The following is a 25667-nucleotide window of genomic DNA, read 5'->3' as shown; positions in this document are numbered from 1 at the left end:
CTCTGTTGTGTATAACAGTCCTTCATAAGAGGGTTCAGGAAGTTGGGTCGAAGATGTGGATCTTGTAAAGAAACACTCATATTTTCAATGAGAAGCACAGCAAAATGATATATTTGACGAGATATAAAAGCTAATTTCAAACTTTAGCACTCTCACACTGTATAATGTAAGAAAAGAAATGACTATTCAGGTTGATGCTTCCAAAGACTTGGAGCGGTATCAGTTCAAGAAGGGAAGCCAGTCATTTTGTGTCCAAGATACTAACATAAACGGAAATCAACTATGTCCAATTGAAAAACAAATATATGCCTTTGTTTTTGGCTGCAAACATTTCTGTTGCGATACCGCTCACGGGCCCTGCGAGCGGCCTCACCTACCCATCTCTGCTTCTGTTGCATTCACGGCCTGGAGTGCCGCTGACTCTGCTCACCTGGTAGGTGCTGCCACTGTGTCTTGAGTGGCCCAGAAAGCATGGTTCAAGCATGGCCCTGGTGTGCTGCCATCGCCTGTTGCTGCCTCCCATGGCAGGAGAGATGCAGTCAGTCATCCATGCGGCCCTGAATTGCCGACGGCAATCCCCAGCACCATGAATCTTCCCTAGGCGCACGCACTCCTACTCAAGTTTTAAAGGGACCTCGGAAGGAAAAGCCTTGCGGCCCCTCCTGATTACATCAATGCTTTGGGACTTTAAGAGGACACTTGTCCCATTGCTTCAGGCCTTCGAAAGGTCTTCAGGTCCTGTGGTCTTCCACCATGTCCTGGCCTTCAAGGTCCTCCGTATTGCTGGTCTCTTGTTCTTGTTCCTGTCTTTGTCTTCTGAGTTCTAGAGGTCTCCTGTTACTGTCTTTGTCACCTGAGGTCCAAGTCTGGTGTTCATGTCTTTGTCTTCTAAGTTCTTCAGTCTTCAGTATGAATTGTCAACTGATTCAAGTCTTTGGAGTCCTCGTCCTCAGTTTTAGAGTCCGAGTTCCTGAGACCTGTCCCATCTCCAGAGTTCTTGTTCCAGCCTTCAGCCTATTTCAAATCTTCAGAGCCTTTGTCTTGTTCCAAGTCTTCAGAGATTTCAGCCTTGTCTTGTCATCAGTGTCCTGAATCCTCAGCCTTCATCGGTCCTACACTTAAGCAGTTCCTAAGCGGTTAGTCTGAAAGGGCTTACAGAGTGGCCAGAGGGCTACTCCAGAGACCAGCATGGGTTGCTGGTTCTCATCCGAGATCTCCTAGTTCCTGGTTCGTCTGTTTCTGTTCCAAATCTTAAGCCCTGCTTGAGCTTTTAGTCTGTCCCAAGGCTCCAGTCTTCAGCTTCAGACTAGCCTGTGCTTGGATGCACTCACCCACCAGCTGCGTGGACCACAGCCAGTCCTGGGGTTGTGTCAGTCGGATCGCGGCACGGGAGCTCATGCTCTTTTTTTTTTTTATAACTTTTTATTTAAATGTTTCCAAACAACAGAGAAAAGTACATAGAAGCAATTACCCATATTGCAGTGAGGTACATTGTGAAAGAGAGTACAGAGGGAAACAAACAATTAAAGGACAATTAAAGTGGAAATAAAAAGAAGTTACCCCAAGAGGCACTGCAAATTAGCTTAAGTAGAATTCAGATAATCAAGATATGGCCCCCAAATAGTGGTATATTTATCATGTTCACCCTTAAGACTGTACCGTAGCAGTTCCAGGTCAGCAATAACTTGTATTTGTGAGTGCCAGTAAGCTATACTGGGGTGACTTTCCAAAAAGTTGCAATAGTGAATCGAGCTGCCAGCAACAGCTGCCCGACCAGTGCTCTACCTTTCACAGGAACCAGCGAATGGTGCCATCTGCCCAATAACCCCAATTTCAGCATTATATGGATAGGGAGAGGGGAAGGATATCAGCTATTTCTTTTGTGACCCGGGACCAGAAGTTAGGTACCTCAGGACAGAACTGCCACATATGGATATAGGTAGGTTGCTGCTCACATCCCTGCCAACATTGATCACTGGCACTGAGGAAACATTTAGAATATAATACAGGAGTATGATAAGTTCTGTTAAGTAGCTTAATCATAAGCTCAACCCAAGAGCTCCCGTTCACAAGTGTTTTCATCAATATATATATATATATATATATATATATATATATATATATATATATATATATATATCTGGCAGACAAGTGTCTGTGGAATTAGATCACAAGCCTTTGGAAATGATCATGAAGAAGAATCTAGCAATGGCACTAGCCAGGACACAGTCTGCAGAAATATTATCATAAAATGCAAGCCAGATAGCACTATTCCACTTGCTGATACTCTAAAATATGAATTTTTAAAACTTGTGTGTGTAAACTTCAGCATATACATGTGTAAATGCTATTTTAGAAACCTCAAAATTCACATATAAGTAAGAGTGATTCAATTTGCGTGTGTAAAAAAGGGGCAGTCCAAGGGTGGGGCCAAAATTATCACAAGTAAGTTGCCATTTTATAAGCAATTTACGCTTGCAGATTTGGCAGCTTATTTACATATATTTACATCTGCTCTATATCTGAAGCAAGTGGTCATAAACATCTTAAAAGTGAAATACTGACTGGGTGGGGAGGTCTGGTAAAATGGGGGGAGGGGATATTTGAGGCTGAGAAGCTAGGAAGGTCTTGATGGACTGGGTAAACTGGTAGATGAATTGGTAAAACTGGTAATTTCATTGTCATACACATGTTAGAAAATCTCCTGACTTACAGACGTAAAACCCATCTAACGGGGTAAATTTGTATAAATTATACAGATAAAATCTCCATGCACATATTTTTTTCAAGTTAGAAATAAAAATATGAGTATAGCAGTTACCACTGTTTAGCCAGATAAATCTTGAATGTGGAACTTATCCAGCTACGTAGCAGTACTTATCTAGACAAGTTCCAATTTATCTGTTTAAATAACAACTTAGTCTTAAAAGCACTACTTATTCAGCCAAGTCAGATAGCCAGACAAATCTGAAAAGTTCTACTTATCCGTATAAATAAGATAGACAGACAAGTCTCAAAAACAGCTACTTATTCATTTATCTTACTTATCTGGATAAGTAGCTCTATTTGAGACTTATCCATCCAACTCACTTATCCAGATAAGTAGCGCTTTCAAGATTTATCCACCTAAGAACATAAGAACATAAGAAAATGCCATACTGGGTCAGACCAAGGGTCCATCAAGCCCAGCATCCTGTTTCCAACAGTGGCCAATCCAGGCCATAAGAACCTGGCAAGTACCCAAAAACTAAGTCTATTCCATGTAACCATTGCTAATGGCAGTGGCTATTCTCTAAGTGAACTTAATAGCAGGTAATGGACTTCTCCTCCAAGAACTTATCCAATCCTTTTTTAAACACAGCTATACTACCTGCACGAACCACATTCTCTGGCAACAAATTCCAGAGTTTAATTGTGCGTTGAGTAAAAAAGAACTTTCTCCGATTAGTTTTAAATGTGCCCCATGCTAACTTCATGGAGTGTCCCCTAGTCCTTCTACTATCTGAAAGAGTAAATAACCGATTCACATCTACCCGTTCTAGACCTCTCATGATTTTAAACACCTCTATCATATCCCCCCTCAGTCGTCTCTTCTCCAAGCTGAAAAGTCCTAATCTCTTTAGTCTTTCCTCATAGGGGAGTTGTTCCATTCCCCTTATCATTTTGGTAGCCCTTCTCTGTACCTTCTCCATCGCAATTATATCTTTTTTGAGATGCGGCGACCAGAATTGTACACAGTATTCAAGGTGCGGTCTCACCATGGAGCGATACAGAGGCATTATGACATTTTCCGTTTTATTCATCATTCCTTTTCTAATAATTCCCAACATTCTGTTTGCTTTTTTGACTGCTGCAGCACACTGAACCGACGATTTCAATGTGTTATCCACTATGACACCTAGATCTCTTTCTTGGGTTGTAGCACCTAATATGGAACCCAACATCGTGTAATTATAGCATGGGTTATTTTTCCCTATATGCATCACCTTGCACTTTTCCACATTAAATTTCATCTGCCATTTGGATGCCCAATTTTCCAGTCTCACAAGGTCTTCCTGCAATTTATCACAATCTGCTTGTGATTTAACTACTCTGCACAATTTTGTGTCATCTGCAAATTTGATTATCTCACTCGTCGTATTTCTTTCCAGATCATTTATAAATATATTGAACAGTAAGGGTCCCAATACAGATCCCTGAGGCACTCCACTGTCCACTCCCTTCCACTGAGAAAATTGCCCATTTAATCCTACTCTCTGTTTCCTGTCTTTTAGCCAGTTTGCAATCCACGAAAGGACATCGCCACCTATCCCATGACTTTTTACTTTTCCTAGAAGCCTCTCATGAGGAACTTTGTCAAACGCCTTCTGAAAATCCAAGTATACTATATCTACCGGTTCACCTTTATCCACATGTTTATTAACTCCTTCAAAAAAGTGAAGCAGATTTGTGAGGCAAGACTTGCCCTGGGTAAAGCCATGCTGACTTTGTTCCATTAAACCATGTTTTTCTATATGTTCTGTGATTTTGATGTTTAGAACACTTTCCACTATTTTTCCTGGCACTGAAGTCAGGCTAACCGGTCTGTAGTTTCCCGGATCGCCCCTGGAGCCCTTTTTAAATATTGGGGTTACATTTGCTATCCTCCAGTCTTCAGGTACAATGGATGATTTTAATGATAAGTTAGCTAAAGAGGCATTTGAAGCACAGTAACATTTAACTATGTCCTACCTACCCATTTCAGACAAGAAAATGAGACAAGTAAAAGATTCAACAAAAACAGACCCTCAGCCCTTCATAAAGCCATACTCAATGGTTGGCCAAAGTCACAACACTCATGCTCACTGCATGAGGAAGAATTTTGGAGGTTTTGGGAAGAACTAGTTATTATGGACAATCGCATCTGCAAAGGAGAAAGATTGGTAATAGCCATGAGAGTTGAGTTAATGAAACAAATTCATCAAGGACACATGGGAGTTGAGAAATGCAGAAACAGAACCAGGACTTGTTGTATTGGCCAGGAATGAATGCTGACATTGAGGAGATAGTGCTCAAGTTCCATCATGCTTCAAACCCTAAAGCACCAATGATTCCACATGCAGTACTATCGCTACTATGACAAAAGGTAGCATAAGATTTTTTTTTTATGCTTGACAATGTAACCTATGTTGTATTAGTGGACTATTATCATCATTATTTTGCACTAGAAATACTAAAAGACACCTTGGCTTTTAGCATAATTCACAAGCTAAAAGGAATTTTGCCATGGAATTCAAGGATAATTTGTGTCAGACAATGTGCCTCAGTATACTTCAGCAAAATTTGAAAGGTTTGCAGAAACCTATGTCTTTTGACCCAAAACATCAAGTCCATACTACCCACTGTCAAATGGGCAGATTGAAAGGATGGTTAAAACTGTGAAGCATTTGCTGATGAATACAAAACAAGGTGAAGGGAATCCATATCTTGCCATGTTTGAATATAGGAGTCCCCCTGTTCAAATCTATGCACAATGAATAACCAGCTGAAACCATGGGCCAAAAACTCATCTCAAGTTCAAAAGAAATGAATAGATAAACAGCAGAGGCAATCTAGATACTATAATGGAAACTCCATACTATTTATTATCTACTTTTCAAGTGGTCGATAGGGTCATGATGCAAAGTCTCGATGGAACATGGCAACTCAGCATTATGACTGCCAGATTACAAGCTCCAAGGTCTTTCCTAGATCAAAATGAAAATGAAGGTGAATACAGACGTAGCCATTGACAATTAATCAAAATATGCAGATCACCAACCTCAGATAGTTTGTATGGTAGTCCTGAGGAGCCACTGAAGCCATAAAACTGTTTTACACTACCCTCAGTTCTATACTACTGATCTCGCAAATACGGCCATGGGCACTGCAGAAGAAAGCAACCATTTGCAGATCATTCATTCTGGATGAATTGCAAAGTCAATTCAGAGACTAGACTTATAATTGTCATTAGGCTATGTGAATTTAACTTTCTTCCCATATTTACTCAATTATTTCATTCTGCTAAATGTCTTAATATGATCAGCTTTGAGTCTACTTGTGCTTATTAATAATTTGCACCTTACAGCCCGTTACACGCAGAACAAGCAGCACAATACATACACTACAAGGAGGGATTACTATGCTGCAGTTGCTATTGTTATCAAAGATGAGAAAGAGCTGAGAGGAAAAAGACAAGAGAAATGGATGAGAATAGGGATACAAAAATAAAGACAGTGCAGGGGCTGGAAGAGCCAAATAGAAAGGATACAGAGAGCTAAATGGTGGCAGTGATAGGTGAGAAGTAGAGAGAAAGAGGGAGATAGAAGGAAGGGTGAAATGAAGCAATATAAGGACACCAAGAATGGAAGCGATGCAACTCAGCTCCCTTGAGACACAGCCTGAGATAAAAAAAAACAAATTGAGGAGAAGAGATGAATATGCATGGAGAATGGAGGAGCCTATTTCTGGGGGAGTTTGCTAACAAAACATTTGAGAATCCTTGTTCTAAATCAGAGTTTCCCAGGCTCCTCATTGATACTGAGACTTGAAGGCCTTTGCTGTGGAGTACAACTGTAGAATAGGGTTGTATTCCTTGGCGTGATCTCCTAAAGCAGGGGTAGGCAACTCCAGTCCTCAAGACCCTCAAAGAGGCCTGGGTTTCAGGACATCCATAATGAATATGTATGAGATATATATGTATGAGATATATATATACTAGCCGTTAAGCCTGTAACAACAGGCTACATTTAAAAAAATTTTTTGGTCCATTTCCTTCCCTCTCATTCTCCTTCCCACTCCCTCCCCCTCATTCTCCTTCCCACCTCCCCTCCACATTCTCCCTCCCACCTCTATTCTCCCTCCCACTGCCTCTCACCTCCCCCCTCTAGTCCCTCTCACCTCCCTCCTCTAGTCTCCCACCCTCTCACCTTCCCCCCTCCCCTCACTCACTCCTCCCTCCCCTCAGTCACTCCCCCTCTCTCAATCCCCTCCCCTTTCAGTTCACCCACAACCCCTTCCCTCAGATAGCGCAGACGGAAGATCTCCGGGGGAGTGGTCCATCCCTCGCACGCGCCGCTGCCACAGCCGCCACTGCTCCTCGCTGCTGCTGCCGCTACTGCTCCTCCATGCGCCATTTTTTTCAGGCACGCTCCGCTCTGACCGACGTGCTTGCCCACGTATGCGCGGTAGAGCTGCTCTCTACTGCGCATTTGCGGCACGTCGGTCAGGGCTCCCTTATCTAGTATATATATATATATATATATATATATATATATATATATATATCTGCATAGAATGGGGGCAGGGCATGCAAATCTATCTCATGCATATTAATTACGGATATCCTAACAATCAGGCCTATTTGTAGTTCTTGAGGTCATGCTCTGCCTATAACATTAGTACTAACTCAGCTGTTGCAACCCTGTGGCCAATAAGGTCTAGACTAGTGGTTTCCAAACCTAACCTGGTTTATGCATCCCTACCAGCAGATGGAGGCAGAAAACAAAAACTTTTGAGGCACTGCTACATAACTGAGAGTGCCACCTGCAGACCCTCAGTATTGACCTGTACCCAAGCCAAGATGTCTAACTTAACAAACCCCAATATACCTTGAATGAACAGAGACGTAAAGTTGGAGCACCCTGCAAACTAGGCCCTCTTGAATTAACACAAAAAACATGTACCCAACTATGTTCACTGCTCATTAATCTGAGTATATCATATGCCAGCTCTGTCAGCTCAGCCACATCCAGAAGTGAGGAAGTCTTTCGACAGATAGGGATGGGTCTCTGGACTGATCTGTGGTACTCCAGGAACAAAAATTAGCAGGTAAGAACCAGTTTTCCTTTCCTATTCGTAACAGATGTATTGTGTCCCACACTGCCTCTCACTTGCAGCGGGAAACCAAATAATGTGGCGTTGCTAATAATATACAGGCTGGAACTGGCATCAGAGAGTTAATGTATGAGTCATCATGAATGAGAGAAAGGTATGAAATATATATGGCACTGACATGTGCACTCATTACGCCCCACTGCCCTTCATCAATACTGGATTCCCATCTCAGTCCCAGGATGCATAGTAGAAAATGAACAGATGAAATGTTAAACTGTAAAATATTCACAAACGCAGTTATACATTATCAAGTAACTTTGAAAAGAAAATGTAAATGTAACATAATATTGTATCAATTTTCTAAAGCCCATTTATTCACATTAAGTGCACTCAACTTTGAAAACTGATACAATATGTGCTATTGAATTGTCAATAGGTTTTACCATTTCGTGCACTTAACAGGAGTAAATAGGCTTTTGAAAACTGCTAGGATAATGTCACATTTACATTTTCCTTTGAAAATGACCTCCTATATGTAGAAAAAAATAATCAGTTTCCCAATGAGCGTTTAGCTACACTTGTAAAACAAATGCAAACAAACCTTCAAATTAATTCGTTCTAGAAGATCCTCAACAGATTTTGGCTTTGGGGGTCTTCCCTTCCTTCGTCTTCTTGTGGCCCGTTTGGGTTTTTCTTCCACGTCATTCAGTACATCCACGTAGATAAATTTGAAAGTGCCAACTTTATTATTTAACAAGCCCATCCAGGTGCCCATGGGGGGTTTGCTGATAATATCAATTATATCTCCTTTCTGTAAATAAATAGTAAGAATTATCTGCTGGAATGGCATTTTGAGATTACAAGGACATCACTCATTACAGCATTAATGACCCAAGGACTGACAACAAGTGATGTAGGAAGAAATCTTCCATAACTCATTTTTGTATAAAATTAGTGGAAAATGAATAGATTGACCGACAACATTTTAAACTGATAATATTCACAAATGCAGTTACACACGATCCTTACCTTAACAAGCACTTCCACCTTTCAGTATTTGAAAAACTAGGAATCCAAACCCAGAGGGCTAATGTATTAAGACGCATGAAATTTTGAAAAAGTCCGCTTCGCACAGAATTTTTCCTTTCTACTCGCAAAGCAGACTTTGCAAATTTGTTTGGCTTTGCATGTAGTAAACTTATGGGCATGAGTTTACTCTTGCAAACTTTTATGCAAATTCAAATTTAATGAGTTGCTGTGATGGAAAATCTCGCAAAGTAGCTCATTAACTATGTTCACAGCACTAAAACGTGTACAAAAAAATCCTTCATAGGCTGGTTTTCACAAAATAGATAACTGCACCAAATGAAATCTAGTTGGTTTTTTGTTTTTTTTTGTGAAGATGTCTGTAGGAAATTTCTGCATGTAAATTTTCTACCTAGCTTATCTGGAAGATAAGTGCACGAAATTCAGTGCACTTTAGTACATTGGCCTCCTGGAGTTGGTTATTTATCAAGCAATTTAAGCTATGTATATGGCTGATTCTCTCTCCACCAACATATTGATGCTACATCAGCCAGAGATTATTAAGGCTTAACCTGCCTGGATGCAGCAGTCTATTTGTCACTTCATTTACGGGCCAATACAGTTAAAGTCGCGGGAGAGCGGGCAAAAGCCCACTCTCACGGCACGCGCACAGGCCACTAGCGCGTCCCTAACGCCTTTTTTTGGACAGGAGTGGCGGCTCTCAGCGGGTTTGACAGCCGATGCTCAATTTTGCCGGTGTTGGTTCTCAAACCTGCTGACAGCCACAGGTTTGGAAACCGGACGCCGGCAAAATTGAGCGTCCGGTTTTCAACCCACAAGCCGCGGGCTGATTTCCAAATTTTTTTTTTTTAACTTTTTTTTAACTTTCGGGACCTCTGACTTAATATCGCCATGATATTAAGTCGGAGGGTGCACAGAAAAGCAGTTTTTACTACTTTTCTGTGCACTTTCCTGGTGCCCGGAGAAATTAACGCCTACCTTTGGTTAGGCGCTAATTTCTGAAAGTAAAATGTGTGGCTTGGCTGCACATTTTGTTTTCTGAATCGCACGGGAATACCTAATAGGGCCATCAACATGCATTTGCATGTTGTGGGCACTATTAGGTTCGGGGGGGAGGGGGGTTGGACGTGCGTTTTCAACACGCTATTACCCCTTACTGAATAAGGGGTAAAGCTAGCGCGTCGAAAACGCTCGTCCAATCGCGGGTTAACAGTGCGCTCTGCCGGAGCGCACTGTACTGTATCAGCCTGTTAGTCAGCAGTGGTGCATGCACGCATACATCCCGCTCTCTTTCTCCGATGCCAAATTAGCTCTCCAAGGTACCTGCACTATCAATCACCTGTTTTATTTACATTTTCTCTTCCCACTCCTTCTCCCCTGTGCACCAGCTGCCAGATGATGGAGATACCCTGATGGTTCCTTCTCGACAGCATGGCTGCCTCTGTCGCTTACAGCTACCAGTCATGCCCATGGACTTAGGTACATCGCCCCCCCCCTAACCCCCACCTGTCCCAAAGAAGAGGGGGAGCCCAAAATGTAGGGCTCCTGAGCAGCAGCAGAAGGAAAGGGCCACAGTGACAATTCCTTACATCCACTTATCATAATCTATAAGAGAAGGAGAAGGTCTTCTCTGCATAGTGATGGTTTAACATGAAGAGTACCTTGAGTTTGAGAGAGTCGGTGTCATAGGGACTGGGTGTGAAATCCGTGTGTACTCTGGCTCTTCCGCAGAAAGGCCCTCGATAGGCAGGCTCCTCGTCATCGCCGTCTTCTGACTTCACACTTTCCCTGTTGCTGGCAGAGGAATCAGTCGTGCTCACTGTTTGACCACCTGAGTTCACAAAGCAAAACAAGTCACAATTTGCTGTCCATCATGCTCAAAAACATGCATTTTTCTCTTAATCCAGTGCGGCGTGAACCTCAGCAGCAAGACCTTCATGCACAGGAGAGTTATCACAGTGTGCTGCACTCGTGACGTTTAGCCTCCCGCCACTCTAAAAGGTCACTAGTGATGAGCCGGGCCTGAAAAAAATCAGTCTGATATTTTCTTCTTTAAATCTTAAAAGGAAACTGCACCTTTGTGTATTATCTCCTATCTTATAAAGTACTCAAAAGAAGTAGTAACATTCTGTGTCAATTTCAAATTTTGCTGTTAGGTTGATATTTTTGAAAATTGTTACGATTTTGCTTTTCCATAGTGCTGAAAGTGTATAAAACGCTATATGGTAAAATGAATCCCTGGCCCACAGGCCTCACAATCTGAGTGGAGTATCTGAGGCATAAGGAAACAGAGGGATTTATCTAAGGTCATGGCAGAAGGGTGGTACAGTGCTAAGAGAACACGAGGAGCACGGAGCTGATATCTTCCTTCTGCTACACACACACTTATGATGACAGCATAAATCAGTTTATCTCCTTGTGCCTAAGGTACCTACTTAGAGTGAACCTGTGTAGAATTATAATATACAAACATAAAATAAAATATTGAGCTACATCAATTTTGACTAATGGTAAATGATTAAACTGTCATAAGCCTAAAGATTTTTTTTGGCTGATTACATATGTTATTGATTGATCAATTCACTGATCCAAAAATTATATGATGCTATTAGTTTATATACTTTTTGTAGAAAATTTGTGCTATGAGGTTTTTTTTTTTTAGACCTCACTCTCTACATATTTGATTCATTGTGAGGTCTGCTGTGCTTCTCTGTAATTTGTATTGAAGGATAATATACAACACATTTTATTTACTTATTTACATTCCCCATAAATGCTCAAAGCAAGTTACATCACAAAATAAAAAGAATATAAAGCGTATAAACATTTTTAAGCAATCATATAAATGGCTCAAAAATAAAATACAGCATAAAATATAAAAACAGCATCATAAAAGTAATAAATCAACAGCACCTAAAATAATGATCATACAGAAAAATCTAGGACATGAATAAGGATAATAATTTAGTTAAATTTGATTTCCTGATAATTCCCAAGAGCATCAAAAGTGGGGTACAGAGTAAAACAAATGAATCATTGCTTAACATAAAACAATCAAAAAAAATATATATGCTTAGCAGCACTATCTTTCACATTTCAAGGATGGAGGATTCACTGTGGCTGTAGGGTTGGTATTTCATTTGAAGTACAGTTTCAGTGGAGATCTGTGACGACTGGCCAAGATATTTTGAAGCAGGAGAGGTTCCAAAAGAAGCACAAACGTGGCAGTGATGTCAGGTTTGGCTGAGTGTTTAATTCTGGCTCAGAGTATCTTCCCTTTTGAGAATCAGAAGGCAGTTGTCCAATATTACATTTCTGTTTAATTGTGAAGTTTTGAAGAACGTATATCTTTGCTTCTGGCAACTGGATTTAAAGGGTGAATCACCAGCGACTCTGGATCCGCAAGGCAGGAGAGAGTCTCCAAAACAATGGGCTGCTGACTTTGCTGACATTTCTTTCTGTCTTTTTCAAGGTTGTTTTTAGTGTGTATCTTTCTTTAAAACTTATTTGATGGCAACACACTTTTTTTGGGGGGATGAGGGAGTGCAGTTTTTAGGGCCTGATTTTCAAGAGGATTTATGTGTTTAACTTCCACTTTGAAAATTAACAGGTGTAAATGTGTGCGAGTAGATTTACACACACACATACAAACTTTAGAAAATCGAAAGTACATGTGTAAATTTGTTCCCTCGACCCCTAACTCTCCCCTCCCCCTCCAAACACCTATTTCTAGTGTGGCCCTCACCTGGTCTGGACTATGAATTACCCCTATGCTTGAGGTTGGGAGTACCACACGAGAAATTATATTCACTAATATGATTTATCTTCAGGTTCGTAGCCTGAGTGGGGGATGAGACAGGATCCCAGAGCCCCCGATACCACAATTCTGTGCCCTTCCCAAACAATCTCTCACTTGTGGCACCACAAAGCAGATAAAATCATCACACCAGAATAAAACAGTAATTAACCTTTTTACTAGTATTATGTAAGTATATGGTAAATCCAGCCAGAACATTAAATGGGAAAAGTACAGTAGTGAAGTATAATATAAGCTTGCAGTTTTCTTATTATAAATCAAGTAATGCAAATATAACAATGGGTATGGCCTGTTAGACAGGGCAACCAACATACTCATATGGATAGTAAAAAAAAAAAGAATGCTAATAGAGAAAGTGTGTATCTGTGTGTGTGGGGAAGCAGTGAAGTACACAGCTTTAAAAAATTGTCTTTACCCCTTGGTACTCAAAAAGGGGGGGGTGGGGGGGACTGATTCATCCCAATGCCACCAGTATGTAAAAGGTGCACCCTGTTCCAAACACAAAATTGTGTGGAAAAACCAATGAAGAATTCTCTCTTGATGGTGGTGCTGGCTAGATGACAAACCAAATAGATGAGCAATGCAGCATGTGGAATTTGTCTCTCTCTCCTGGAAAGCTTCCCCAAACGGTTTACTTGGTACTTAATAGAAAGCAGGCCTTGTTTCTGTCTCTTCCGGAAAGACCACGGTCCATCAGCTTCTCTTTCCCTGTCCTGTTTCTTGTGGCTGTGGCAAGGGTTTATACTTGACTTCAGTTAAAAGGCTGAAGCAGTTAAGATGAGATACTGAATTTGTGATAAAAAGCAAGGAAATAAACTTTCTCTCTCCTCTGCTAAGATACTCTCTGTGCAAAGTTTAGATTACTTAATTCAGTCGCTTAGAAGGGTGATCTAGCCATGTGCTCCATGGCCTGGATATCTCTGGAAAGGAAGTTGCTCAGTCTCTCAGCTCCTGACTCCTCTGTCCCTTGTTGGGATTTTACATGTAGCTCGGCTATAAAGCAAGAACAGCTGTCTGTATTTTTCCTCAGAGTGCAGACTTCTGTCTCTCCCACTTGATAATTAGTTCTTCAAGAGAAGAACTGATTGCAGAGCTCCCAGGTACACTCCTCTCTTCCTGACTCCTGGCTCCAACTCCTGGCCGTCCCCACAGAACCAGGCAAATTGCACCTTTTCTTCCTTAAATGGTCTCCCAGCATTCCGTTGGCTTCCTTCTCTGCTGGCTATGTAGTACTGTTCTCCGGGCAGGCTATACAGTACAGCCCTTTTCCCAACTTAACACTGTGAGTGCTGGATGCTGGTTCTTAAAGAACATTTGTCATTCGCAGGAGAGCACATGGGTTTTGATGTACTTTTATATCCGTTCACTTTGGCTGTGGTGGTTTGCAGACTATGGAGGGTTGAAAACCCCTTTTTTGGCAGGTCCAAAACACATCACTCAGATCCAGATGCAGCTCGGTCCACAATGTAAGGCTCCAACCCACGATAAGCTCGTGGGAACAGGAATCTGATTTATAGTAGCTTGTTCCACTAGTATGCACAAAAATCCACATGAAATCACTTCTGCACACACAACCGCTTGGACAATTTTCAGAAGTCCATTTATGTGCATAAAACTACGTTTATGCACATGAGTCCACTTTGAAAATTCGGCCTAAAGTCTTGAGCCCTATGTGGGCTAAATTTCTCCCTTACTGCTACAGCAAGTTAGTTGTTATTATTCTCCTCTTTTCCTTTTTGAAATGTGCAGTGTTTTTCAATACTTCTTTTAGTTTTTCTTGGCATGTTTGCCCCCTTTCTTGTAATTTCATTTTGAGTGCGTAATGTTTCTTACCATTTTGATGCGGTGCCTACGAGTGTGTTCTTATAAATCTGGGTGTGTCCACTGCTCAGTGAGTGAATGGACCAAGAGATGAGACATGAGCCTGGATTAGCTTGTCTTGACAGTGTAGGAGGTCACTAATGAAATGCACGCTGCTTGAACCTATGAGATATCATTGTGTGGAGAGCCTATCTGATATTCTCTTCCAGACATGGCTGTTCTGAGAGCTTTAGGAGAACAGTTCACACAATAAAATGATTCAGCATGAGCAACTAAATTCCTGTTTGCTCCTTGTAGAGGGGATACTATTTTATGTCTCTTAGAAAACGTTCCTACCCCTCATAATCATGCAGAATGCGGCTTCAGCTAATCTGAGTGCCCACAGCATGGCAGAAGTCTTACCAGACTCTGCCACTGCAATGTCAAAGTAGGGTCAGTATGGTAAGAAAGAGCACCACTCCCCACTGGGAGGGGTGAAATATTGGTATAAAACTCCGCTGCCCCCCCCCACTGGAAGCAGGAGTCGTTTTGACTGGATTGCTAAGAATTGAGCAGGATTCCAAGCCCTGAAGTCCTGGTAATCATAGAGCCATCTTCCGCTAAGGGGCTCCATAGGGACACGGGAGGCTTACGTTTAAGGAGAAGAATTTCTACATGGCACACCGTGACAGACCATGTTAACGTGGGTTAAATGTAAGTCATTATTTCTATAAGGGACAACAGCTGGTTGCTGAATTATACTGCTTTAACCCACAATAAACCTGCCTCGGAAATATCAAGACAGTCACGGCTCCAGTCAACCTGAAGTTGAGGGCTTTCATTACCACGAGCCTCTACGGACAAGAACAGAACTGATTAATTCTACCATCCTTTTGCATCCAAAAATGTCAAAAGGTTCCATTTTGTGGTCCTCATTACCCTATTGCCTCCAGTGCTTAGAAGAGTCTGTCTCTTCTTTATGGCAAAATTCGAGTACATACTAAGCTGCTATCATGAGGTGGATGGAGAATAGAGAGCTTTCATATTGCAAAGCTTTTAAGTGTTTGCACTTTGTGGACAGGATCTCAAATTCCAGGAACCTTAGTGATAGCAAAACAAGGCCCCCCGCTTCCCGCTCATCTTACCCACACCATCTCTTTCATTCTCTCTTCTTATGCCACCTGCTTTCCCCTCTTCATTTCACTGTTAATGTAGTTAGCTGGTTAACTTTAAGCTAGCCAGTTATATTCAATAGTGCAGCTGCAGTCTTTATTTATACCTTCAAAGTTAGCCAGATAAACTTATCTGGCTAACTTTGAAGGTATAAATAATCTGGCTAACTTTGCTATCCAAACTGTGTCAGAATATGGACCGTCAGGGTTTTATTTAAAAACATGTATATCCTGCTTGTCACCAGTTCTAGGCGGGTAGCAATAATACATGCATAAAAGTTCAATTAAACACTGAATAAACACAGCATAGTCACAAAACAAAAGACAAAGGATAAAAGAGTGCATTCACATAAAAACAAAATATATCATAAAAACAAAACAAAAACCAAAGAATATCTCAGCCAATCCTTAAAGTCAATAGGTATAAGACATTTTAATTAAATATTGCTCAAGTTTCAAACTACTGCCTATGTTATATCATTTAAACAGATTTTACTGAGTATTATATAAGATATATACATTCTGCTGGACCCAAAAAAACAGTAGTGTTCTGAAAGCCACATAAGCTTCTCATAGGCATGCATTATGGCGTTAATGCCTGTGATAGTAATGATATCGCATTGTGCGAATGCAAATTTTTCATAGGGGCAGGATTGGTTAGGGATTTGGGTGCCATTAATGAAAATGAAGGGCAGTTTTGCACTGTGCAATAGTGTACCGCACGCTATTGCACATTTTTAACACCGCAATAACTACACCTTTTCTCCTGGTGTTAAGCTGTGTGAAATGTCCGAAACGGCTGTAACGCAATTTGCGATAAATATTGAAAATTGCATTTCAGCCATTTCTGGGCTTGAGGAGGGAAGAGGGAGAGGGGAGAGGAGGAGGGAGGGGTAGAGGGAGAGGAGAGGAGTGAAGTAGAGAGAGCGAGAAAAAGAGAGAGCCTCTGGGGAGGCCTTCACAGTATTCAACTATTTCTATCACTACAGGAAGGCCAGCTAATAACTCAAGTTGAGGTTTTGATGGTGGTCTAGGGTTTTGGGGCCAGTTTTAAATGCACAGTGAGATGTACGAACAGCACAGTACACCTCAGTGAAGATTTGACATCATTTGGAGTGAGGAAAATCTCACAAAGATGAGATTTTACAATGTTCTCTTGCTCTAGCTTGATAGTACCCTGGTATGGAGCAGACTGCGCCTATATGAAGGCTTGAAAGAATTCCACTCAAGGGTCCATGCCTAGCCCAGAAGGTACTGGGGTAGGTGCCGCTAAATTTCCCTCTCCCATTGATGACCCAGTCCCGGAGCTATTGTGGCTGATCCATCCTCTGAATGGGAGGAGCCAGGCTTAGCAAAGCCCGGGAAGGCCATCTCTCTCTGGGCTTCCTCACAGTGCTGACATAAGCAAGAATTCAGGGCAGACTGTGCAGCCCTAATATGACAAGCAGTGCAGAAAGAAAGGCGCTTATGTTTCTTTGCTGCCAGAGCCATTGGCGACGGTAACTGCGTGTTCAAACGGCTCGCGCTTAAAATTTTATGCGCACAGATTTCAGGCGCCCTCGTGGGCCACAGCTCTATGGTGGGCAACACAGGTATAAAAACGTGTGCACAACGGCGTCGTCGTGGCCTACCACGTAGTGTGCTGATCAAGCCTAAAGCGGGGCCTAGCCCACCGGGAGACCACTCAACCTGCTCAGAAGCCCACTTCCCCTTACCCCAACGGGATCGGGAAGGACGTCAGTGCAGCATGTCGAGCAAGGAGACCAGAGGAAGTCTTACCGAAATCCCCTCCAATATCTGTGAATCAGGAGGAAATCCTCTTCTCTCTTTTTTTTTTTTTTTTTACTTACCCGGGCTCAGCACTTTCTGACTGAGTACAGAGATGGTCTTCGGCTGTGGAGGGAGAGGGCTTTGTCCGTCACTGCCGCGCTCGGCTTCCTGCACTCGCTGCCTTTCAGCTGCTTCAGCAGCAAAGTCCCTGCCGGGAACCGGCTACCAGACCAAGGCCCACCTCTGAGGGATTTCGGAAATCACCTCAGGAATTCTCAACTGGGGGAGGGACCTTTAGGTATCACCGCAGGAGAGCGGGGTTCATTATTTTCTCCAATTTAAAAGTAGATTTCCATCTTCCAAAAGGTACAGCAATCTCCATAGGGAAAGCATGTCCGCGTCTGCTAAAGACGGAGAAATACCGAAGGGCTGAGGTCACTGCAGGAGTGTATCTAGGGTGACGTCAGCTTTGAAACCTGACTCCGTCTCCATCTGCTGGCATGGGAGCATAAACCCATTGGTCCTCAGTCCATCTGGCTACATGCTAGGAAAAGACTGTTTCAGCAAAGTTTTACATTTTTCCCTGGCAGTTTTTCCAAATGGTCACTGTTCCCACCAGCGGGTTTTCCTGAAAGGGAGCATGAGCGAAGGTAGTTGGGTGCCCAGGAGGAGGGACTGTGCTCAGTGTATGGATGCCATCTTCCTCTTGACCAGTGACAGCCAATCAGGTAAGAGGAAAGAAAAAGAAAGGCCACTGTTGGGGAGTGCAAACAGATGCAGAGCCAGCAGTGGAAAGGGAGTAAGTGAGCTGCAGTGGGGTCTGAGAGGACTTCTGCAGAAGCACAGCAGATATTCTCTCTCACAGGATTCAGATAAGTAACTGATCTCTCTATAACAGTCTGTGGAAGGGGCTGCAGCAGCTTGCAATAACTTTATTGCTCTACCACTGCAGTCTAGGGATGCTGACTCTTACCACTTGGAGCACCCAGCTGCAGGGTGTTAACTACTGCTCAGAAACCACAGTAATTAAATCAAAGAAATAATAAAGCACCCCCTGGGTGCCTGCCCTTGTATTTGGAGGGGTGCTGCTAAGAGTGATCCTGGGAGTAGACAGAGAACTGGTAAATGAGAGGGAAGGAAACAGACTCAGAGTGAACTCAGACTCAGAGTGAATACAGGATTTTTCTTCTGCTGAAACCAGCAGTGGATCTCTCGGAGAACATTACAGTGCTTATCAACCATATTCCCTCAGCAAGGCTGATGGCTATTAGGCCAGCTCTTTTGTAATCTAAAACCTGCAACTCAGCACTACTGCTCTGTTGAGAGTTGTACATAATTTCTGTACTCAGGGCCAGGGCAACAAGAACACTTCGACTCAGCAAGAGGTTTAAAATTTAGTTTATTTGGCTTTTTAAAGAAGAGTCAAAGACAAGTGTTCCTGGGAGATGCTATATGCCCTCTATCTGTAATAACTAGCATCTCAATGAATATATGACATGCCCTGACTTTTATAATCAAAATACAGCACTACCGAAGTTTCCAGAATGCCCAAAGATAGATTATGCTGTTGTCATGACAATCTATCATGTATAGAAAATGCTTGTGAGGACATCCTCCATTCATTTGTAAAAATCATATTCTTTACTTGCCTTCCCTGAAACCACCCTTCCACCATAAAAGTTCCTTTATCAATCTGGCTTTGATGCACTTTGTTCCTCCTGATAACCTGTTGTTCTTCTTTGTTGTGTAAACAGATAGCAAGTCTGTGGCCTGAATAGGAACTCGGCCTGAATTCCGTTTTCTGTCACCAGGATTTAATTAAAGCTGTAACCTCAAAGAATCTTCTTTTCACCTGGTTCCTGTCCGTTGAGATATACATTTGTAAGACAAAAGCTTACATCCTGGTTTCATGCGAACCCAGCTTCATTGTATTATGAAGTAAATGTTGCCATTGAATATGTTGGTGCCAGTAGGTCTACCTCAGGGACATTCTGCAAGTCATGCTCAGAAAGACACTCAGAGTTCATTCACCTCTGACAGGCCACAGTACAGCAGAGGCGTCTGGGTATTTTTCCTTCCTAATATTGCGTATCTGATCAATCATATTCTTCATTTCCCTCTTGGGACACCGTTAATGGACAGGTGTTCCATCAACCAGTCTTCGATGATGAGCCATGACAAAGGAACTTAAAGTGTGTCCTAACCACTAACCTTGGTATTTATCAGGTGTAGTGTATAGGTGTGTGTCCCTCTAGATTCCTAATTAATATGAATGATACTCCCACAAGCATTCACTAGTTAATCAAACAATAACATCATAACTAATTTTCACTACGTATCTATTAGCTCTATAATGGAGCTATACAAATACCTGCATTATAAAAAGGACCTACTTCATAATAGCATGATCACATATGTTATCTTTCAGAGTCAAGTAATTACATACTAGTGGTATAACATATAAAGATAAGTACACAGAGAGACCAGTATGAAAGTACTATGTTTCTCATATAATACTAGGTATACTGGGCAAATCTTTTCAATGAATATTGTTGTTTTAAACAACTACCCAGGATAATATTTATTAAAATGGCAAGCAGGGATATAATCAATGCACCTTACCAGAAAAGTAAAGAAACCAATAGAATAAAAGAAACAAGAATCAATAGAAGAACTCATACTGTGTTGTGCATACATGATGTGGGATGAATTATAAAAGTGTTGCAAAGCATAAGACATATTCTAGTCATATGCTGCAGTGATGGAAGATCAAATACAAAGGCATATGCATGATAGGCAAAGGCATAGCAAAAGTCCGAAACATCATACTAATTCTGTAGGGTATTTATAGTGCTATCCAGTATTATGACAACAACCTGTAGCAGTGAAAGCCCTCACTGTATGAACAGTCCTAATTCACTTGTGGCAGTCATATGTCCAAGAGATAATACAGCTGTGGATGGCAAGGTTTCTAAACCAATGTCAGTCAAGGGGTATTAATTATTAAGGTAGATGAGGGCTAGTAATACTGCTTCGTCTTCAGGTACTTCTAGAGAAGTGGGGCTAATACCCTTCTTAAATGATGGTAAGTCTAAGTGTAATTGGGAATAATCATAAAAACAAGTGAAAGCTGACACTATGAGAAAGTCTTTAGCATATTATGTGAACTAAAACAAAATAATGTACTTTGCAAGATTGATAAACCATCAATGTGAGTCTTTGTACAGGAAAAGGAAGAAATGTAATACAAATCGAAGACAGAACTAAGAAAAATTATATCCTCCCCTTTGGAATCCTAAATAGAAACCAACTAGCTTATAAGTTACAAATAGAGTTTATAGTGAAAGGGCCAAGATAAGAAGAAAAGAACAATGAGCAATTAATATGCCGAAAGATATAGTAATAGAATGTTGCAGATCCCCATGACAGAGCTCCTCATATGTAAGGTATGTATTTGTTCAAGGAGAATAATCTCATAATAAGCATCACAGGCTACACTAGTAAGAAATCTTTGTGAAAGAAAGTGAAACAGTCATGGGAGTTCAGGTATTGACCGTTTGTATTGTGGCCTGTTTAGACGATATGTAAAGGAGAAAGATTGTGAGACGGTGAACAGCAGAGAGTTAAGCAGCAATGCCTATTATCTATTTATGTGCCAGTAAGAAAAACTTTTGGTTAATGCATATTAGTATGTGCCATCCTTTTATTTTGCAGACTTCCAGACTCCTAGCTGATATGTTTGTGCTTTTGGAAATGATTCGTATTTTTATTTAGGGTATTTACAGGATTTGGTAGTATGAACTTTGTGGAACATATGCATATTGGATGGAAATAAAATGACTTCTAATTAAGTGCAAAATTGTCTGTTTTAAGTTTCTCTTTTAGAAAGCGAGTTAGGAGTTTACAAGCATAGAAAAAAAAAAGGATTTTAGATTTGTAAAAGGAAGTAGCTCTTATCACAGGGGACAGCACCTCCTAGAGGTGGACCATCATAGAAAGGAAAGTAGCTTTATGACTGCTTTTTGCTGAATTAAGGTATAACAGCAGTTTGACTTTTAAGGAACCTGTAATGTCATTTTTAAATTTAATTTTAATCATTATATTAACTGTCATATATTAGATTTCTTTCCAGGGTACCAAAGCACAAAGCACATCTGTCTCTGTTCTATGGGAGATGAAGAATACAGTTTATTCCAGTTTGATCACAATAGGAGAGACACACATTAGATAAGGGAAACCTTCTCTCATAGAGAAAAGAACTTTGTCTGTGGGACTGTGTATTTTTTCATGAACTATAAACATTACAAGTTATTCTTTTCCTACCATCAGTGTTCCACAGGGCTTTGTTTTTCCTTCCATCTGTTTGGAAGGGTGTTGTGCACATTTACCAAAGAACAAACCCCCAGCAGTAAGATTTAACAAGTTTTTTTGCTCAATATGCAAACTCAAGCTAAGAATTTATAAACTGAGTCTTGTATTTTTTTGTTGCAACTTTATTTAATTCCTGCATTTACACTGTCTATTGCTCTTGATGATTATACTTCAATGCTATATACACTGTTTATTTTGGTCCATTGGTGCTCTTCCCATTCCCCTTTTCCCTGTTGCTGAATGTGTTATTTGTATGCAGTAAAGAGCACAGAACATATAATATTGGTGTGGAGAGTTTTCTTATTATATCCCATTCCAGGAGTGGGGTTTCAAACAAGGAAAGGTCCTGGGGGTAAGACCCAAAATACAGACAGTGAGAACAGTGAGTGGGGCACCTGATTTATCTAAATATACCTGCAACCCTCACTCTGCCCATTTCTTCCTACGGGTGCAAGTGGGATTCAGTCTTTGTGCAGTCCCCGTCCCCTTGGCAGCTGTGAACCAGTGTTTCCTGAGAAGGGGTGCTACATACAAATCCAAGAGCCACTCCAATTTGATGCTACTATCAACGTTCAGAGGGGTAGCAGAGCTGTGTACAGCCTTGCCTGAAGCCACTGGCATTGTACCACAGGGGACCTGGAGTCAACTGCTGGAGGCTGATCCTGGCCTCATGTCCCCAAACTTGCTGGGAGGGAGAAGTCAGGCCAGTGGATAGACACAATGAGTCAGTGGCAACAACAACAAGATCAGAGGAAGTGAAGTGAGTACTGAGGAAATAGATCATAATCCCCTCCAAATTTCCACCATGTCCCAGGTCAATCTAGGGACCCGTTTTGAGTTGGAGGAGAAGTTGGGAAGTGCTCTGAGACTTGAAGGACCATTACAGTTATTTCAGACTGGAGAGGAAGCGACCAAGAGAGGACCTGCCCAGCGGGAGCCATGGCAGATGTCCACCGGTGAAGTGCCAGGGCCCTAGAACTCAATTCCAAACATGTGGCAGGGGCCAAGCCATTCAGAGGCTCCATAAGCAAGCACTGGGCCTGGCTGCCTTACCACGCCCTGAGATGTCCAACCCCTTCCTGATCAGAAAGCGTGGAAGCCTAGCAAGCCCAGAATGCCGTTGCCTCTGTCACCAGCAGCTGTTTGAGGGCTCTAAAGAGAGATTCTCAAATAGGCCTGCCTCAGACCTCTGTAATTCCAAGTGAAGAGGGCAGGCGGAACCACACATGTTAAAAAACAGGTCGAGTGTGCCAGATGCGAATATGTAGAACTTTTAGACTTTCATAAATGGGGAAACAATTGAAGGCTGTAACTGCTCCTTTGATTTTTAAACTGCTAAGTGTCTCTTAACTTACGATTTGCCAAAACAGATCAGACCCAAAGTTTTCAAGTTCAACAGTAACAGGCAACGGATGCTTAGGAGATATGTATAAGAGAAAAAACAGGGCATGTGCAGCACAGTTCATGCGGCCATACTCTTCCAGTTTCCAGCAGTCATGGTATAGGATGCATCATCAACGGGGAAAAAACAAACAAACAATTTAAAAGCTGAACTTACTCATTGAACTTTGCCCGCTTAAGGAGCTTCTCAGGCTTTCTACAGAACCACCAGCTTTCAGCTTGGGTTTCTCCAGAGGATCAGTGTCAGGCTGCGGGGACTGAGGGGAGCCAGGCATTCCATCCAGGCTGGAGTCCTGGAAGACATTTCCAAACAATATCATACATCATATCATACAAAATCTCACCACTGTTTCTCAGCAGCACAAGGATGCATGCACGTGTGAGACTCTTTTGTCAGAACATTCCATTTCAGGTCTGTCTGCTCAGTAAATTGTTCACCAGATTTTATGATCCAAGAAATGAGTGTCGGCAATATTTTTCCTGGTATTTTAGTAGAAGCAGCAGTAGGCAATTATTTTGCCTTTTTCAAGAGTTTGCAGACTTCTTTACCATGATACCTACTGAGAACAAAGGTTGACATTCTACTGAAAACACATGCTGCCTGATGTCACTGCATCGTTTGCAAGAAAATAAAAAATGGGATTGAAAAATGTCAACCTTGCTTAGAGGTGTAGGAGCAAGGACGGCTTTGCAGACACTAAAACATTTTGCCGACATTCGGGCCAATTCTGTCAAGTGTGCTCGGCCGTGCGCACTGTTCAAGATGTTTTTGAGGGGCGTCTATTACCCCTTATACTGTAAGGGGTTTAGCGCCTTGAAAACGCGTGGCCACCTCCCTGAAAACTAATGGCACTCATCACATGCAAATGAGCCTATTAGTCATTCACCTGGCATTCTGTAAGTAAAATGTGCGACCAATTTGTACATTTTATGCACATAAATTAACTAATTTTACCGGCGTTCGTTTTCCTAACCGATTGCTGTCAGCGAGTTCGGAAAACTGATGCTCGTAAAATTGAGCATCGGTTTGCTGGACCCGCTGACAGAGCCACCTCTCCTGGGCAAAGGAGGCGCTAGGGGCGCATAATCGTCCCTAGCGCCTCCTTTTAGCGCAACCCCTCATTTAAATATAGGCCCGCGCGCCCAGGAGAAGTGGCTGGGCGCGCGTTAGGAGAGCGGGTGCTCAACACGGAGCGCCCGTTCTCCCGCGATGTTTACTGAATCTGCCTGAATGAATGTAAAGGGGACCAGTATCCCGTGCTCCAATCTAGTTTGAAATCAAACTAACATTTCCACTTGGCTTGAATAACAAACCCAAAGGCATTGGGGGTGTCCTTCTCAGTAGTTACTCACATTGCATTAAGTGTCCTAAATCAAAGTCAAGTGTAGAAAATTATCTAGCAGCATATTCCACTTACAGAGGGTTCAATTCATCCAAATTTAAGAGATGGAAATATTTAATAACACACTTTCCGGGTGATTCATCAAGCTGCATTAGGGCTCTGACGTGCATTATATTGCACACTCTTTTGCATATCCCCGTCCAGATACCCTCCCCTATTACAATGACCTTTTTTGCATGTGATTTGCATGCATGCATAATGAAATTGCATGCAAAGGTGGTCATTACTAGTCAATTTTATGTAAATATTTTATCGTGGCCAACTGAGAAGAAGGGAAGCCACGATAAAATATCTACACCTATATGAAATGTGTTGTATGTGCGGTGGGAGGCCCGGGATAGCGCGGGTCCTGAGGTTCCAACCATACATTTAAAGCGACAGAAAAAAAACAACAACCTTGTGGCCAAGTGGGGAGGTTGAGTGGGAGTCAGTGCTGACCTCTCTCTCAACCTGGGTTTGCCAGTTGAGGCAGCCCCGATGTCCCTAAAATGTTTAAAAGTTGAAAAAAAGAACCGCGTGGCAGCAGCAATGGCCCCAGCCCCCCTCTTCCCCAAAGCACAAAATAAAATGTGGTCCTGGGCTCCGATACCACTACCCTCCATCCCCAAAGTAACAAAATCAATTTCTCTACCCCCGGCCCCCCAAAGTAACACAACCCGACCCCCTCTGGCCCTCCCAAAGTCACACAGTTCAAATCCCCATCCCCCAAAATAAAAAGTGCAGGACCTGCCACCACTCCCCGAACCCCCCCATACCTCCTGCATCACCGCCATTTTCCAACCAGACCTTGCCCCAGGGACTGGTGGGGGGGGGGGGGGGGCGGTTTGAACTGTGTGACTTCAGGGGGGGGCCAAGGGATGGGGCTGAGGTGAGTTACTTTGGTGTGGTGGGGGTTTAGTGTTGGTACTTTGGGGGTCAGGGGCAGTGTTATCGGCCCTGGGGCCACATTTTATTGGGTGCTACGTGGAAGGGGGCTCGCCTTGTTGCTGTGTGGTTCTTTTTTTTTTTTAACGCTTTCACATTTTGGGGGAG

The 25667-nt window shown here is 42.2% G+C and overlaps 1 protein-coding gene across 6 annotated transcripts in view; it reads right to left on the bottom strand.

Annotated features, from left to right (window-relative positions):
- Positions 1-25667, bottom strand: part of SASH1 (SAM and SH3 domain containing 1) — a 590251-nt gene that overhangs the window by 43861 nt on the left and 520723 nt on the right. For all 6 annotated transcript variants that reach the window (XM_029594048.1, XM_029594049.1, XM_029594045.1 and 3 more), the window contains 3 exons: positions 23390-23525; positions 10563-10732; positions 8456-8665 (listed from right to left, as the gene is read on the bottom strand). In XM_029594048.1, coding sequence (XP_029449908.1) covers positions 8456-8665; positions 10563-10732; positions 23390-23525 — 516 coding nt within the window. The remainder of the gene's footprint in view (positions 1-8455; positions 8666-10562; positions 10733-23389; positions 23526-25667) is intronic.

This window comes from Rhinatrema bivittatum, chromosome 3, assembly GCF_901001135.1.
Source record: "Rhinatrema bivittatum chromosome 3, aRhiBiv1.1, whole genome shotgun sequence".
Lineage (NCBI taxonomy): Eukaryota > Metazoa > Chordata > Amphibia > Gymnophiona > Rhinatrematidae > Rhinatrema > Rhinatrema bivittatum.
The sequence above is the reverse complement of the archived record's forward strand: the minus strand, read 5'-3'. Positions and strand labels throughout refer to the sequence as shown.